Raw genomic sequence first — 18,087 nt, 5'->3', positions numbered from 1 at the left:
GAAAAGATGTTCAACCTCGTTAGTAATCAAAGGAATGTACACTAAAACAACAAAGAGAAATTCTGAGACCAATGTGACATGCCAGACAGCCAGGAAACTATTGCAGAGTTCTTGCATCACATCAGAAGGACACAAAGCCAGCTTATACCAGCCAAAATGAGCAACCTGAACTCCAACAAGGACAGGAATTACAAAGCATTCAAACCCAAATATGTTTAAATCAACAAATGCAAAATGATTGTTAAAAAAAAAAACAACTAGTTGGAGACATTCTGAGGATGTGAGGGAACAAATTTATTATTCTGAAAGCCAGACAAATCCAAGAGAAAAAGCTGAGCATTTATCTTGTCTTTCCTATAACTAACTAGTTTATGAGGGGAAGGAGTTCTTTATTCAAGTGCTCTAGCTATCATGTGAAAATGAAATGACAGAAATAGAATATCACCATTTTCCAACTCCCAGTGAATCAGTGAGTCTAGGCATTGATCCTCAACAGCCACTAACACCAAACTGGCAAAGTGAAACAAAAGCTTAGGTGCCTGCATAGACCTACGGTAACACAAACTTGATTAGGCAGCTCGTGGACCCAGCAGCCAACCTTCAGGAAATCTTGAGAGGAGAGAGGAACACTTTCAACTGCACCCAAGTGTGTAATCAGTAAAACCCAAACTGTTGGAAACTCTACAGGTCCAACATGCCAGGTTCTTTTAACAGATACAGAGTAAGGAAAAGAAGAGGATGGAAGGAGAAACTGTAGATTAAAAGTGACTTAGAAGGGGGAAAAAAGCCTTAAAAGAAATATCAAGTCAGAAATAATAGTGGGCAAGACTAAAGAGACAGGGATAGATACTTAGGTGATAAAGCTATTAATAGTTGAAGGGAAGTACATTATTGGGGCAACTAAGGAAATCTGACTATGGACTGCATATTAGATAAAGTCTATGCAAACAATGAAATGTCAACTTTCCTGAGCATGATAATGGTATTGTGATTCTATCAGTAAATGACCATATTCTTTGGAAATACATGCTGAATTAGATATGGGTAGAAAGCGCCATATCTATAAGTATCAAATGGTTCAGAAAAATAAAATACACATGGGTGAGTGCCCAAGCATGTGTAAAAAGACAGACAAAGCAAATGTAGCAAAATGGTAACTGGCAAATCTAAGTGAAGGGTATATTCATTACACTATTCCTGCAACTGTTCTGCAGTTCTGAATTTTTTTTTTTCAAAACAAAAATTGAGGAACAAAACAAAGCCATACATACACACACTCCACAGTGAAAAACTACTTCAAAGGCACCAGACTGGCAAAAATAGAAAACTTGTCATCTAGTAAAATTGATGTGCAGACCCTATGAACTAGGAATCTCAGCCTAGAAAGACTTTTAATAAACCATGACACATGTACAAAAATATGCTCACAGCTGTGTGTGCAACAACAATATACTGAAAACCACCCAACTAGCCATCAACATGGGATTTTCCCACAAAGAAATATTCTATAGCAGTATAAATAAACTACGGCCATACACAGCCCGTGAACATAATGCTTAGGGAACAAAACAACTTGCAAAATAATACATAGAGTAAGACTCCCTCTAGACAAACTATATATTTATTTATATGTGTATTTGATATAGTTACTTACATTAAAAGGCAAACAACAGGCAAGCTCAACTACAGTGTTTTAGAATAAATATGTATGTGGTTAAACTACAAGAAAAGTTTGAAGAAGAACAAGGGAATAAAAACTTCAAAATTCTGGACAGTGGTTCTCTCTGTGTAGACAGAGGAGCACAGGAAGAAGTTGAAAGACACTGGTAATTTCCTATTTTTAAAGATGGATGGTTCGTTGGCATATGAACGGCCATTATATTGTTGGATTTTAAACTGCAAATATACATATACACACAGTTATTGTACATATATTTTATATATTATATCTCAAAAAAAAGAAAAAACCCCGACCCACTATGATGACAATATTTCTGGACACACCCATCTTTGCTTCACAGTTCTGCCAAAGCAAAGAATTCATTTTAGCTGAAGCAGATTAATTCCTCTTCACCAACCAATCACAGAACTGAAAGATCACCTCATTCAAATTTCATTGGTAGAAGACTCACTGCAAACATTTAGAATGAATTTCTAAAAGGGAAAAGAGATGTGGCGGACCAAAAAATGCCACAGACTTCCTTAGGGTTTTGAGAGCAATACAGCTCCATGGGAAATAATAAAGAACTGAACCATCATTCACACCACTTAAAATTTCAGGGCCCCATTTTTTTTTCCATTTATTTTTATTAGTTGGAAGCTAAAAATATGGAACGCTTCACGAATTTGCATGTCATCCTTGCGCAGGGGCCATGCTAATCTTCTCTGTATCGTTCCAATTTTAGTATATGTGCTGCCGAAGTGAGCACTCAGGGCCCCATTTTAAACACAATGGCCACAAATTTCTTTTGACTATTTGCAACCAAAAGTATGTATATCTGTTACATGATGGTAGTACAATTATGAATCAGACTGCACTGAATTTGAGACTGGTAATTAAAGCCTGACTTGAAAACCAATTTCTAAACATGCTAAGAAACAAACAAAAATCCATGAAGTGTTCCCCAATTCCCTTCAGAGTTCCTGAGCTCCAAAAGATTCCTGTTCCAGGGTAGCTTAAATCTTTACTCTCATTAGTAAAGAAAAAATAAACAAAAAGTACTGAAACCCACAAAGTCCAAAAGGGGGGGGGGGCAGGGAAATCAATAAAAAACAAAAGCATTTCATTGTCAAATAATTCCCCAAATCTAAGTACATCAAATCTTGAATTAAAAGGGCCTTCTGATATTTTTCACTTAGAACTTGTGCTAAATGTTTAAGTTGTCAATATCCATTTTATTACCTTCTAGTCACAACAGATAGCTGGCAGGAGAATTGTGCTTTGAGAGTGAATGAGGAGAACTCTCAGTGATGCTCGAGAGGGCAAGGGCACAGACAGGAGACCAGAGAAGATATACAGACCAACCTGTGGCTAACTAGGCATCGTTACTACCTCACTCCCCATATCCAGCGTTTTCAAACAGCCATAAAATGCTGGCCTGTTCAGCTTGCATTCCAACCACAGTCCAGCTGGTGGGCACGCGTCTGCCTGACACCACAGTGAACGCTCAGACTCCCAACGGAGCCCCCCACCGTGGCTTTTGTGTGCATCAGCTCTGTACTGACACCACAGAGAGCATGCAGAACTGAGGAGGAGTTTCATTTGCTACATTTCTACTTCCTTTCTCATATTCAACTCAGCCTGGACTTAAGGAATTTTTTAAACAGGAAAGAGAGCTTCCAAAGAAAATGTCAGAGAAATGAAAATAAAACTACGAGTGTTTATTCTTTAAAATGGATTGCCAGAGGGCACTTGATATTAATATACAACTTCCTACTCAAGAGCTAGCTGGTTTTAAACAGGCTCAATAGAGGTTAATTCCTTTAGAAATCACCAGTACAAAACCTAGTCTTAAGATTTCACTGGCAACATCACTCATTATCAGAGAAATGCAAATCAAAACCACAATGAGGTACCATTACACGCCAGTCAGGATGGCTGCTATCCAAAAGTCTACAAGCAATAAATGCTGGAGAGGGTGTGGAGAAAAGGGAACCCTCTTACACTGTTGGTGGGAATGCAAACTAGTACAGCCGCTATGGAGAACAGTGTGGAGATTCCTTAAAAAACTGGAAATAGAACTGCCATATGACCCAGCAATCCCACTTCTGGGCATATACACCAAGGAAACCAGATCTGAAAGAGACATGTGCACCCCAATGTTCATCACAGCACTGTTTATAATAGCCAGGACATGGAAGCAACCTAGATGCCCATCAGCAGACGAATGGATAAGGAAGCTGTGGTACATATACACCATGGAATATCACTCAGCCATTAAAAAGAATTCATTTGAATCAGTTCTAATGAGATGGGTGAAACTGGAGCCCATTATACAGAGTGAAGTAAGCCAGAAAGATAAAGACCATTACAGTATACTAACACATATATATGGAATTTAGAAAGATGGTAATGATAACCCTATATGCAAAACAGAAAAAGAGACACAGATGTACAGAACAGACTTTTGGACTCTGTGGGAGAAGGCGAGGGTGGGATGTTTCAAGAGAACAGCATTGAAATATGTATATTATCTAGGGTGAAACAGATCACCAGCCCAGGTGGGATGCATGAGACAAGTGCTCGGGCCTGGTGCACTGGGAAGACCCAGAGGGAGCGGGTAGAGAGAGAGGTGGGAGGGGGGATTGGGATGGGGAATACATGTAAATCCATGGCTAATTCAAGTCAATGTATGACAAAAACCACTACAATATTGTAAAGTAATTAGCCTCCAACTAATAAAAATAAATGAAAAAAAAAGGAAAAAAAAAGATTTCACTGGAAGGAAAAAAAAAAAGATTTCACTGGAAGACTATGTAACTAATGAGAAGGGCTTATAATTTATTCTACAATGTTACTTTCAAGTTCCAGTTCGAAATCCTGGACTTTAATTTTAAGACAGGTATTTATATTTTTTTAAAAGAGTACTTTGATTTGAGATGACCAGAATCAAGTGTTTTAAGATAAGGTATGTTAATAATAAGAACCCTAATTCTTCCTCATTGAGCTGTGCCTCTGAGTGCTCAGAGAAGACATGATGCCTTGTTCTACACTTACTCTTCCTTATCAGAGGAGAATGTTCCAGCAAACATGGGCAACATTTAATCAGCTAAGTGGCTGTGAGAAGAGACAAAAAATGGCATATCCTTTAATTCCACAACCTCTTCCCCTCTGATGCTCGCCCACGAGTCAGTAAAGTGGCCTGTAACTGGTGGCCGGGCCCCTATATGCCCTTAACTTGGCCCAGAGGCTAGGGGATTAACAGATACAGTACTGATAAAGCAAAGAATGGGGCCTATGATGAGCAAAACAGCAAGAGGAGGAGTCTCAGCTATTCCTCTTCTGCTGGGAACATACCCTGCTTCCATCTATTCTAGTTTTGATAAAACTTTCAGATAATACGCAACACTCTGAACAAATTGTAAATACAATAGAGAGGAAATTATGGTCTAAGACTGAAGTGGAATGCATTCTATGATCCCCACTTATATTCAGCCCTGCTAAAAACAATCAAATGTATAGAAGTTCTATTGCTCCTCTAATAAAGGCCACCCGAGAATCTAAGCTACAAGCATAAGGAAATACAAACACGAAAAGCAGGAGCAAGCAACAGGGTTATCAATAATTTTATAAAACCTGAGAGAAACCAACATTTAAACTGAAAGGAAGATAATTAAAAAGATCTTTCTCACCTTTTGAAAGTTCTCCTTCCACAAATCTTCTACGACAATGTAGCCTCGTAAACCCCAGTCATACAATTTCTCTCCACTGACCTTGAAATAAAATATAAACGATCCATTTCTATTTCATATATGAAGTGGTAAGGAAGAGAATTTATTGCTTTCTTTTGTCCTGTTTCCAAAAGAACTGTATTTAAGCACACAACTACCACAGGAATCTTGGTTGAACATACACATTAAAACTATACAATGAAAAAAAAAAACTATGCAATGTAACCAAATAAAAGCAAGAATGATAGGGTAAGAAGAAAAAATAGTTTGCCCAGGTATAGCTACTATTTAAAATAATGTGCCATAAATTATAGGTGTATATTTCAACCTTTCACAATTTCAAGGGAAAAATGTGGGAAAAAATGCTGATATGAGAAATTCATGAAAAATCAGATAAGAAAGAAGGCTTCTACCTATCACATCTAGCACGTAACAGCCAACCAAGTCTGAAACTCAAGATGAAAACCATTCATTCATTTTAGGGGCTAGGTAAAAAAACAAGTGAGCCCAGTAAAGGTGGTCAGTCTCCCCAGATCTCTCAAAACATAAGTCTTTGAATTTCTATAGGGCTTTTGCTTTCTGCTCCAAAATCCTTTCTACAACATGCAGAAAGGTAGGCTCCACGGTCAGAGAATATTTTGGAGTAAGTGAGTTCCCTACCTTAAAAGGTGCTGATCCACCTTTGGCCTGCTGACTTCAATTACTGGAAGCTTTTATAAAAAATATTCAGCTTTCTTAAAAAGAAACTTCCAATAATTTGCATTCATTGGTCCTACCTATGACAATATTGATTTGTCTTCTACATGAAACTACTTTGATTTTATGAAAGCAGTTACTATTCTCTTCTGAATTTTTATTATCATTTGTCTCTATATAGCATTTTACTTTACCAAGCACATTCACATGATTTACCTCTATTCTATATAACAATGCTATATGGTAAGTAGGCAGAGATTATTAGGAAATATTCAGAGGCCAAATGACTCGTTCAAGGTCACAATGCTAGTAAATCCAGCATTTGGCTGCAACATACTGGTTTCTTGCAAGTTATATTCTTCCAGTTGTGCCAACTGTTCTTAAAATATGGTATGATATGATTCTCAGACTCACTGGTAGATGTAACAAGCATTTACTATCAGTATGGCACTGTTCTCAGTGTTTTAAATTTCTGAGAGAAAAATAATATTCGCCCATCACTTTCAGAGTTTTCTGACAATACTGTTCTCCAGACACTACTGAACAGAAAACAAAACATAAGTGATTAAGTGGTTTGTCCAAGGTCATGGCATTCATTAGGAGGGAAAAAAAAAAGAGGAAGTAGAAAAGAAACTGTGAAATAGGAACTAATTCTCTTTCGATCACTGATGTTTGTTTTGTTTTATGGTGCAAAATACACATAATATAAAATTAACCATTTTAACCACTTCTAGGTGTACAATTAAGTGGTAATTACATTCACAATGTTATGTGACCATCACCACCACTATTTTCAGAACTTTTTCATCCTCCCAAACAGATCACTAATGTTTTATATCTAGTGAAAATAGTTAATTGCTTTGTTCTGGCTCACTCTAGGTACAAAAAAAGAAAAGACAAAACTCCTTCCCACTGACTTTAAAAATAAATTAGAGGGGGATCGGGATTGGGAATACATGTAAATCCATGGCTGATTCATATCAATGTATGACAAAACCCACTGGGAAAAAAAAATAATAATAATAAAAAAAAAATTAGAATACAACTCAGATTTGTATGCTACTATCTTGGTTGTGAATACAAAAAATTCTTTTGCAATGCATGCTGTGGCATAGAAGATAAAAAAAAAAAAGACCTCTACTCAGAGGGTTACTACATATGCTTCTCAACCACCAGCCAATTTACTACTTAAACCATAACAGACTAAGATGATGTTTGATTATTTTTGTGATCTAGAGCAAGCAGACATGATTCACTGTTTCAGAGTTAGGACTGAAGCAGGCAGAGGATCAGTAACTGCCTCCAGGACTGCTATAAACAACGCCAAACCCATGTTATAAAGATCGTATTTGCCACCAAAGCCAACAATTTCCCACAGCTGGATCCACTGGGCTCCCACCTACAACTGGAGCACCATCCAGGAATCTAGACTTAATGATATTGCAAGGACTCCAGGGGGCACAGTGTCTGGTTGGATTGGCTCAGTGCTTCAAGGACTAATTCTGGTGATGGCACTGCTCTTCTTCCTAGAAACCGGTTTCAGTGTGATATGGCAGTTCTAGCAAATGAATCCCCATCTCTAGAAGCTACCTAGGATCTCAAAACTTTAAGTTGGCCTCGTTCTTGCCAGTTTTCCAAGGGATTCTATGTGTACAGTCCCTCCAAGTCCAGACACCACTGCCCTGAGGGAGTCTAACGTCTTTATCAGTGGTTCTCAAATATTACGGGCTTGCAAAAATCCCAGAGGGCCTGCTAAAACACAGACTGCTGGCCCTAACTCTCAGGGTCTGAGTCAATAGGTCTGGGTTGGGGCCTGAAAACTTGCATTTCTAATAAGTTCCCAAGTGATCCTGATCCCACTGATCCAGGGACTACAGTCTGAGAACTGCTGGTCCAGCTGTTATGGACTGAACTGTGTCCCCCAAAACTCATGTGTTGAAGCCCTAACCCACAATGCGACTGTTTGGAGAAAGGGCCTTTAAAGAGGTAATTAAGGTCAAGTGAAGTCATAAGGGTGGAGCTCTAATCCACTGGTGTCATTATAAGACAAGGATGACACATCAGGGAAGTGTGCATACAGTGACAAGGCTATGCAAGGACATGGAGAAGGTGGCCATCTGCAAGTCAAGGAGAGAGGCCTCAGGAGAAACCAACCCTGCTGACACCTTGCTCTTGGGCTTCCAGCCTTCAGAATTGTGAGAAAATAAATTTCTATTATTTAAGCCTCACAGGCTGTGGTATTTTGTCATGGCAGCTTGACTGACGAAGGCATCAGCTGTACTCATGTCTCGGCCACTGTGTTCTACCCGCCAGGATGCCACCAAGCTGAGGCCTCAAGGGTAAGAAAGGAGCAGCCAATTGACAGCCCTAAAAAGGGCGTTCCCAACGGAGTGAACTGCACTCCCTAAAGTCCCCGGCAAGGAAAGTGAGGCCGGCACCAGACGAGGGGGAAGGCGGAGGGCCAGAGCACAAGGCCCATGCCTGCAACACCAAGGAGGGCAGGCTATGACCAGGTACACCCAAACTGATCTGTAAACACCAACTCTGGAATTTGAGTCTCTGGGCTTCCATGTAATTATGCAAAAAAGTATATTAAATTTTCTTTTATTAATATTCAAATTAGCTTGCCTTCTCTGAATACTGACATTGAAAGGAGGGCCAGAACTGAGGTATACAGTGGAGAAAACCATTTAAATTTGCTGCAAAACCATTTAAATCTATACGTGCAAAGAAATTTTACTCTGGTATTAAAGTCTGCAAAATAAAATTAAATGAAGCAGTAAACCCATACATACATGAGCATGAAAGCTTACTGATATAACTTACCTGGACAAATACAATGGCTTGCTGTGGATAATAAAGAGAGGCAGCAAATCCCATGAAACCAGGTGGATACACAAGCTTCTTTATCTTTGAACCTATTAAATAAAAGGTTGTGGACACCATCAGAGGATTTATTATCTCTATCATCACAGTTTGCCTTGTACATCTAACACTGTGTAAGACTCCTCCACACCATGCCAGTGCCAAAATGCTGTGGTGAGGGCATCTCTCCAGACAAAATCTTAAAAGGGGCACAAGGTACCTCTACAGAAATGCCACGGATTTGCTGCTGAAAGCCAAGACAGCTGGTGTAACAGCATGTGCATGTTAGTGGAGAAAGTCCAGCCTCGCCCAGGTGGGCATTGTCACCACTCTCCTTTAAGGTCAGTTCCCTCTCAGCTCACCCAGAGAGAGAACCTGCTTCCCAGCAAGTCCCATTTATGTGTAAAAAGTTCTTATTAGAGTTTCAATCGCCTTGCTCTTAAATATGACTGTACAATCGAGGAAAGGTAAAGAAAGCTCACAACATAAGAGAACATCAAGACAAGAAAGACAGAAAAATGACCCCAAAGGAAAGAGAAGAACTTAAATTAAACTTGTTCTTAGGTATCATCAATAAATTTAAGAAGCTACTGCATTAAAAGAAAAATGAGCTCTGTGAAACAGAGCAGAAAAGAGCTCTTAGAAATGATCAAAGTAAAATAATTCAAAAGAAGAAAATAATCAAAAATATATAAGAGGAATCTGATAGAGGCTCCCCAGAGGGCTCAGTGGTACAGAATCTGCCTGCCAGTGCAGGAGACGCAGGTTCTATCCCTGGGTTGGGAAGATCCCCTGGAGAAGGAAATGGCAATCCACTCCAATATTCTTTCCTGGGAAATCCCATGGACAGAGGAGCCTGGGGGCTATAGTCCATGAGATTGCGAAGAGTTGGACACAACTGAGCGACTGAGCACTGTGCACAGAGAAAGCTGATAGGCAGCTGCTCTTGGGTTTCTAGCTCCAACTGGTGCACACAATGAGCTGGGGGTCCTAGAAGTTCTGGAAGGAAGTACAATCCCCTGCTTCCCTTCCTGTTTCCACCCCCAAACTTCCCAAGAAGCCAGTGATGTAGACTGTAACTGTCAGCATGGCCAGAGGGAGCCTCCAGAAGGCAACAACAAAGGGCAACAAACACCTGCCCTCCTTGAGTGGCCTGGCTGGGCCTACTTCCTCTGAATAATCATCCATTCATTTCTCTTCCAGAGAGATACCTCTTGTCATCACCACAGTCCTGGCCACCCTCATCACTGTTATCTGCTAGATGCCCAAGAAACCTATCTGTATGATTTAGCAATCCCTCTTCCAGGTGTATATCCAAAGGAAATGAAGTCAGTAACCTGAAATACTTCATGTTCAATGCAGCATTATTCACAATAGTCAACACATGAAAACAAAATGTCTGGAGTGGAGGAATGGATAAAGAAACTGTGGTATACATTTGCAATGGAATATTATTAAGCCTTTAAAAATAAGGACATTCTACCATGTGCAAAAATATGGATGAACCTAGAGGACATTATGCTAAGTGAAATAATCCAGACAGAGAAAGAAAAAACAGCACATGATCTCACTGATATGTAGAAGCTAAAAAAGTCAAATATACAGAAGCAAAGACTAGAAGGGTGGCTATCAAGAGTAGGGAGGTGGGAGAAATGTGGAGATATTGGTCAAAGGATACAAAGGTGCAGTTATGTAGGATGAGTAAGTCTAGAGATCTAATGTGCAGTATGATAACTAGTTAATAATACTGAGCCCTGGACATTTACTAAGAGAGGAGATTTCAGATGCTCTCATCACAAAAAAGGTAACTATGTGAAAAGATATATTAATTAGCTCCACTCCAGTAATCATTTAACTATTTATACACATATGTTGTTGCTGCTGTTGTTCAGTCACCCAGCCATGTCCGACTCTTTGCTACCCCATGGACTGCAACACACCAGGCCACTCTGTCCCTCACCATCTCCTGAAATTTGCCCAAGTTCATGTCCAGTGCATTACTGATGCCATCCAGCCATCTCATCCTCTGACACCCTCTTCTCCTTCTGCCCTCAATCTTTTCCAGCATCAGGGACTTTTCCAATGAGTCAGCTGTTCTCATCAGATGACCAAAATACTGGGGTCAACTTCAGCATCAGTCCTTCCAACAAGTATTCAGGGCTGATTTCCCTTAAGATTGACTGGTTTTATCTCCTTGCTGTCCAAGGGACTCTCAGGAATCTTCTCCAGCATCACAGTTTGAAGGTGTCAATTCTTCAATGCTCTGTCTTCTTGACAGTCCAGCTCTCACAACCGTACATGACCACTGGGAAGACCACAGCCTTGACTATACGGACTTTTGTCAGCAGAGTAATGTCTCTGCTTTTCAGCACACTGTCTAGGTATGTCATAGCTTTCCTGCCAAGAAGCAACCGTCTTCTGATTTCATGGCTGCAGTCACCATCCATAGTGATTTTGGAGCCCAAGAGGAAATCTGTCACTACTTCCACCTTTCTCCACCTCTATCTGCCATGAAGTAATGGGGCCAGATGCCAAGATCTTAGTTTTGTTAAATATTTAGTTTTAAGCTGGCTCTTTCACTCTCCTCCTTCACCCTTATCAAGAGGTTCTTTAGTTCCTCTTTGCTTTCTGCCATTAGAGTGGGATTATCCACATATCTGAGGCTGTTGATGTTTTTCCCACCTATCTTGATTCCAGGTTGTAACTCATCCAGACCAGCATTTCTCATAATGTGCTCAGTGTATAGATTAAACAAATAGGGTGACAGCAGACAACCCTGTCATATACATATATACGTATCAAAACATCACTTTGTATACCTTAAATGCATATATATTTTTATTATAGATTATTTTCCTACTTTAAGTACAACATACTCCATAATAATTAATATTACTTTACAAAATAGGGAGGAGGAAAATTATGCTTGAAAGGATAAACAATTGCCTAGCACTTTAGAGATATTTACTATCAAAAAAAAAGTCCTAATTATAAATGAAACCTGTCTATTGAGTTGTCAAGCCCTGGTTAATTTGTATACAGGCAATTCATACAACTGTGTGTACTTAAGGAAAAAAACTGAATTTCTTTATTAAAAAAATAAAATTATATTAAAATAAATAAAATGTTTGAAAAAAGAAAGAAAAGAAATGCTACCAGGAAAGACTTAGCCCATCATACTGCTGCCAGCATCTACCTAAAGGGGCCTGCAAATCACTCTGACCAACCATAAACATACTTACCCTCCCACTCATTTTGCTTAGGAACCCCCACCCAATGGTGTTTACCTCAGGCTCCTATATCCCAGCACCCATGGGAAAAGATCTATTGTACCGTATGTGTGCCTGTGTACTTTTCTGGAAAAGAATTAAGGTTTTAAAGTATTTTAATACAACTAGAGTCCTCTCAGGAAAAGGAAAAAGAAAGGGGAACATCTAAACAAACAAGCAAATAAAGACAAAGGCAAAGGCCCCACAGCAGCAGATGTCCTTCTGTTGCTGATCTGCTCAGGAGAGCAGAGCTCCCAGTCGTCCTCAGGATGGTCAGCCCAGTGGATGTGCGGAGGATGAACACAGTGCAGAGCGCATGCGTGGCACAGGGAGCTGTAAAACTGTTCCATGTGCTCTCCCCACGGGGAGGGAAGGAGGAAGCTAATCTCACTTGATTCCACATTCCTGGCTCCCTAACAGCCAGTCAACATTCCAACACCCTGGCCTTGGGATCTCCATAAATTCTAAACACTATCTAAATAAGATAGGAATGCTTTTTTGGACAGCTTTACAGAAGGAGAGGAAAGAAGTTTGGGACAAAAAGCTGATTCAACTATTGCCCAAGTCGATTAGCAAAAATAAACTCTGCTTTTAATTCTTATATATTCTGCGCCAAATGGGAGGAGGACACAGAAACTACAACAGGAGTTCATTCCACATGCTCGGGGAGTGGCACCAGGACAGCATTCTTCCATATTGTAAAAGAATGGTTAAGCCATGTATAGAAAGGTTCTTAATATTGAGAAATGGTTATCAAACTAGTCTCTATAGTCATCTCTTATGGGAACCTGATTACAGGGTTCATAATCTTTCTAATTTAGAAAAGTTTGTAATCTGAATTTTACAACCAGTGAAACTTCCAGTGGTTCATAACAAATTCATCTCATTACAGTAAAGTATTTTATCATCCTGAATTTCCTATAAATTCTTTGTAATCCAGTAGTAAGGTGTAGTAATATCTCTAAGTTGATATTTGTTAGCTTTTAACTTTAAGTATTTTAAAAGATTTTTTTATCATCACTGACTGAAGCTATAAGACATCAAGAAATTATAAACTCTCTATGAAATCACTATTGTGATTAATAGCCTGATTTTTTTTTACTTTCTAATCTTTTATATTTCAAAAAAATACTACAGTGCACAACCTTGAACATATGCCATTCTACATGTGTACAAAAACATCTAAGAGGTAAACTGCCAGAATTCAAACCAATTAGCCTGATCTTAATAGTGAAATATTTAGAAACAGTTTCTCAGGTGTGACAGGTCTTGGTTAACAAAAGTTCACTTTCTGTACTGAAGAGCAACAGGAATTTGACCAAGTAAATGAAGTAAATGTACCTATGAAGGATAACTAACTTCTTCTTTAAATCAAAAGTACACATTTTTTTTCATTTTATTTTTTTACAATTTCTATATATGTTTAAAATCAAATATACTGGAGAAAATAATCATATCAATTATACACCAAGAAGGCCATATGCAGAAGCCCACTCATTATTCCAAAAACTGATAAATGAAAACAAAGAACCAAACATATATCTTATCTCTGATTTATGAATTTTTTTCTTAAAAAAACTATAAAATTGTACCTACCTCTAGCCAAAACAAGTCCAACAACTCCAGCAAAACCAATAACACCAAGTCTTGGAAAAAATCCAGGAGGTGCATTTTGGAGATATTCATAGCTGTCTACAATAGAATCAGACCGGAAAACAGTACCATAAATTGCTCATTAATAAATAAAACACACATACCAAGTATATTTCAATTAAAAATAAATAAAAAGAAACAAAAAGAACAAAACAAGAAGTCATAAATAAAAGTATATGTAGTATCAAATGCTTTTCAAATAATGTAGTCTGCTGTTAATATGCTTCAACAAGTTCTTTTTATATGAGAGATAAACATGATTTACTAGTCACATAGTAAGTATCCAATTCTCAAACACCTTTTAGTCTGATGACAATCTGGCAGTAACATTAGATTATCTTCATAATTCTTGAAGGCAACAGATCTGAATCAATTATTTATAAGGGGAGAAATACAAATACAGGAATCTCTCGCTATTCAAACACAGGATCAGAATAAACTTGGATAAACCTTTGGACAGATGTGTCACTGTCTGAAGCTTTGCTGATTGCTCTCTAAAACTCAGGAACAAAATATATCAGACTCAGGGGGAAAAAACTTATCTTTTGCCATCTGAATTCATTATTCAGACTCAAGAAATGAAAAATCTGAACAATGAGGGAAACTTGTTGTGCAAGTACATGCGGGAAATAGTCACTGTTCATAGATAAATACAAACAAACCCAACACGTGAGCCTATTTGCCACGCCTGAACATGCCTGATGACCTCATTTGCACGATGCCTCCTCAGAACTCCTTCCCTGACTGCTTCCGTCTCCCCAATCTCTGTTAAACTAGCCTCCTTCCTCTGTACCTTCAATGGTGGCCTATGACTGCCTCTGTATTTGAGATAGTGTTGAACACTATTATATGCACCTCAGTGGTTGTGACCACTGTCTTCCTCAGCTTCTCTCTTCAATGCCTGCCATGGTGGTGACTTAAATGAAAGTGGAACTGAACTAACTGGAATACTCTGTAATTCTCTCCTCCAGATAAGACTAGACACATGCCAGTTTTCCTTTTCTTGGGTTCTTTGGGAACTGTGGTGGTCATTTTAAATACTGCTATAGGGTTTGTGCTGCTGCTGCTGCTAAGTCACTTCAGTTGTGTCCGACTCTGTGCGACCCCATAGATGGCAGCCCACCAGGCTCCTCCGTCCCTGGGATTCTCCAGGCAAGAACACTGGAGTAGGTGCCATTTCCTTCTCCAATGCATGAAAGTGAAAAGTGAAAGTGAAGTCGCTCAGCCGTGCCTGACTCTTCGTGACCCCATGGACTGTGGCCCTCCAGGCTTCTCCGTCCATGGGATTTTCTAGACAAGAGTACTAGAGTGGGTTGCCATTGCCTTCTCCAATAGGGTTTGTGCTGTTTGCACCAATTCCTGTCTGGCCTTTTACTTACTTTGCCTTTAACCTGATTTTAACTTGCCTGGGTCATTTGAGGCAGTTTTCTACTTCTGTTTATTTCTGCCTACCAGCATGTTATTTTCAACTGTAGCCATGAACACAGAGCAGGTGACAGGACACCCAGATGCCTCGGTGAGGGGAACCAAAGCGGGAAGATCACAAAGAAATGGGACTCTAAGACTGCACTGAAGCTGAAAGCCAGCTTCTAGTTAACACATCTTGGCTGTGACTGCTGGGAAATGGACGGGTTGTCTTGGCAGACAACAACGCAACTCATAATGGAATGTTTCTTCTTAAGAGCCTTTGCAGTAACTGAGTCCAAGAGAAGAAAAAAAAAAAAAGACTCATATTGCAAATACTGCTTACTTCTATGGGAAATGACAGGTGACAACAAAGAGATCACCTCAGTCACACAGAGATAAAAGATCAGGAAATCTTTAGCTTCCTGAGGGGAAAAAAAGACAGTAAAAAAGTACCTAATTGCCTGGGTTGTTATAAGGATTCTACAGCAATTAATACTTTCAAGTCACATAGATTAGCTCCTGATATTTAATAAGCACTGAATAACTGTTTTTAAAATTAAGATATTAATCCACATGGATAATTTAGAGAACTGGTAAGCCACTAATATGTCTATCTTCAAAGGAAGACTGTATTTATATGGTAGGTAGTCTCGGGGGAATCAGCACATCAATGCTCTGATGATTTTCACAGAGAAATAAATTGTACTCATGTTTATTCTGTCATGGAAACAAACACTTGTAGAAAGAAGAGGATGACTGGTTTAGACGCCCAATAAAGGGAATGAAATATGACCAATGTCTATTAATTTCTTAATATTAGTTGAACACAAGACTGTGAAATCAGTTTATGGGTGTATGTGTTAAGTGAATGTGAAAGATGATAAAAAAAAAAAACAAATGAAAACATGTAAGAACACACGAATCATGCAATAAAGCCTTTCCTAGGCACACTAGCCTAGTTCCTTCCTGCATCTAGACTTCTATAACATGTGTTAACAGCCATGCCAATGAGCGATCCTGATTCCGAAAACCTATAGATGAGCTAGGACACTGCATCTGGAAACAGATTTAAAAAAAAGAAAATCCAGTGTATCTGCACCTGTTAGGTCAACAATCCTAACGATCCTGAAGAGACTTACCTGAATGGGGACACTAGTTTCCTGAAATCTGATGGAAAAAACAGACCCTCTTTCCAGAAATAACCAAGTAGCTCTAAAATTCTACATATAATTTTAAGGAATTCACAGATCCCCTGGAGCACATCCACGGAATACCAGTTAAAACATCCAATGTCAAACAAACTGACTGTGCCTAATTAAAAATCAACTTACCTAACCCCCATTGAACCAAACTTTGCATCTTGGGCTTATTTTGGGAGTACTTTTCCTAAAAAGATAAAAAAAAGAATGAATAGACTTTGTTGATTAGAAAGTAACAATAAATATGTATTTATCTTTACTGAATAAATTATCATGTTATTAGCACTTCTTGAACAAAGGGATTTACTGTCTATCTGAGGGGTTTTGTGTTGTTTTTTTTCTTTTGTAATTTCCTGTTCACCACAAATTGCTTAGCAGAATGGCTTATTATTGCCACAGGAAGCAAAGATTTCAAGTAGAGTGGTTTCAACAACCCAGCCTTTTTATTCTTCTACTGAAACTGAAGAGGATGAAAAACACTCAGTCCCCTCGATAATTAAAGTGGAAATCCTTTCCCTGTGAGATTAAATCTTTCATATTAAGTCTGATTTGCCATGATTTTAGAGCTTGTATCTGAAAACTGCCCATTTGAAGCAGAAATGACCCAATTGAATGTGACAAAGGAGTCTATACCAGATTTGGAGACATGTACCCCAATCCTGAGCAAATGAAGCATTAACATTCTCTTAATAACAATAAAAAGACTTTTTACATGAACATCAGATGATCCTAAAGAAAAGAAGGAACTAGGCTAGAAGGTATCCACCTTCAAGAAATCTACAGTAAAAAATGGAAAAAGAGATATGTGGATATTAGAAGATATCGGAACCAGCTGCCACTTGGAAAATGATTTGTTTATTTTTTTTTTTTTGATTTGTTTATTTTAAAAAAAGAAAAGCTACAGACCAATGACTGCCCACTTCTGCTAGCATAATCTGTTAACTATGAAGAAAAACTAAATCAGTTCTTAAGAATTAGAATCAGTTCTAATTTAAGAAAATTAAATTAGTTCTTAAAGAAAGGGACTAGAACTTGTAGGTCTGAAAATGAAGTCAGGAATGAAAAGTATTTTCATTCATGAAGAGTTCAATCTACAGGAAAATAAAACTAGTATAATCACAAAAAAGCTTTTTTACTTATAAGCAGTACAAATAAACATGTTGATTACTATGCTGTCAGCTTCAGAGGCATTTTGCTGCACTAAGCATCAAGCACAGACAAGAAAGTAAAAAACAAAAAGCAACCTTAGATTGAAAGGTAAAGAGATAAAGTACTTTTAACCACAAAAAAAAAGAGCAAGAGAGAAATAATAGTAGTCATGCAGTCATGCCTACATGGTACAAAAATATTTGCAAATGTGCTGACCTTATCTTAACTACCAGCAGATGGTTTAAAAATCTTCTAGAACAAGAGAATAAAGTCTAAATGTGTTACAGCACATTATATGTAAAGTCTTTAGGTATTTCATAACTCTATAATATGGTTATGATACTCTAGTATAATGGCCTAATTTATGTTGTTGACAGGGTCTATGTTTACCATTTTTTTTCTAAATTGGTGAACAAAAGTTCAGCACTGGCACAGACAGTGGAAATTTAAAATTTTAA

At 38.4% G+C, this 18,087-nt stretch overlaps 1 protein-coding gene and 1 non-coding gene across 2 annotated transcripts in view; both read right to left on the bottom strand.

Annotated features, from left to right (window-relative positions):
- APOO (apolipoprotein O) overlaps nt 1-18,087 on the bottom strand; it is a 55,471-nt gene that overhangs the window by 9,679 nt on the left and 27,705 nt on the right. The window contains exons 4-7 of the mRNA XM_043896146.1: nt 16,613-16,667; nt 13,818-13,913; nt 8,914-9,005; nt 5,353-5,433 (exon numbers count right to left, since the gene is read on the bottom strand). Of these exons, the coding sequence (XP_043752081.1) occupies nt 5,353-5,433; nt 8,914-9,005; nt 13,818-13,913; nt 16,613-16,667 (324 nt within the window). The remainder of the gene's footprint in view (nt 1-5,352; nt 5,434-8,913; nt 9,006-13,817; nt 13,914-16,612; nt 16,668-18,087) is intronic.
- LOC122690940 lies at nt 2,323-2,429 on the bottom strand. Its single transcript, XR_006340194.1, has one exon. It is a non-coding gene; the product is annotated as a U6 spliceosomal RNA (small nuclear RNA).

This window comes from Cervus elaphus, chromosome X (genome assembly GCF_910594005.1).
Source record: "Cervus elaphus chromosome X, mCerEla1.1, whole genome shotgun sequence".
Taxonomy (NCBI): Eukaryota; Metazoa; Chordata; class Mammalia; order Artiodactyla; family Cervidae; genus Cervus; species Cervus elaphus.
This window is presented reverse-complemented; position numbering and strand designations above follow the sequence as displayed.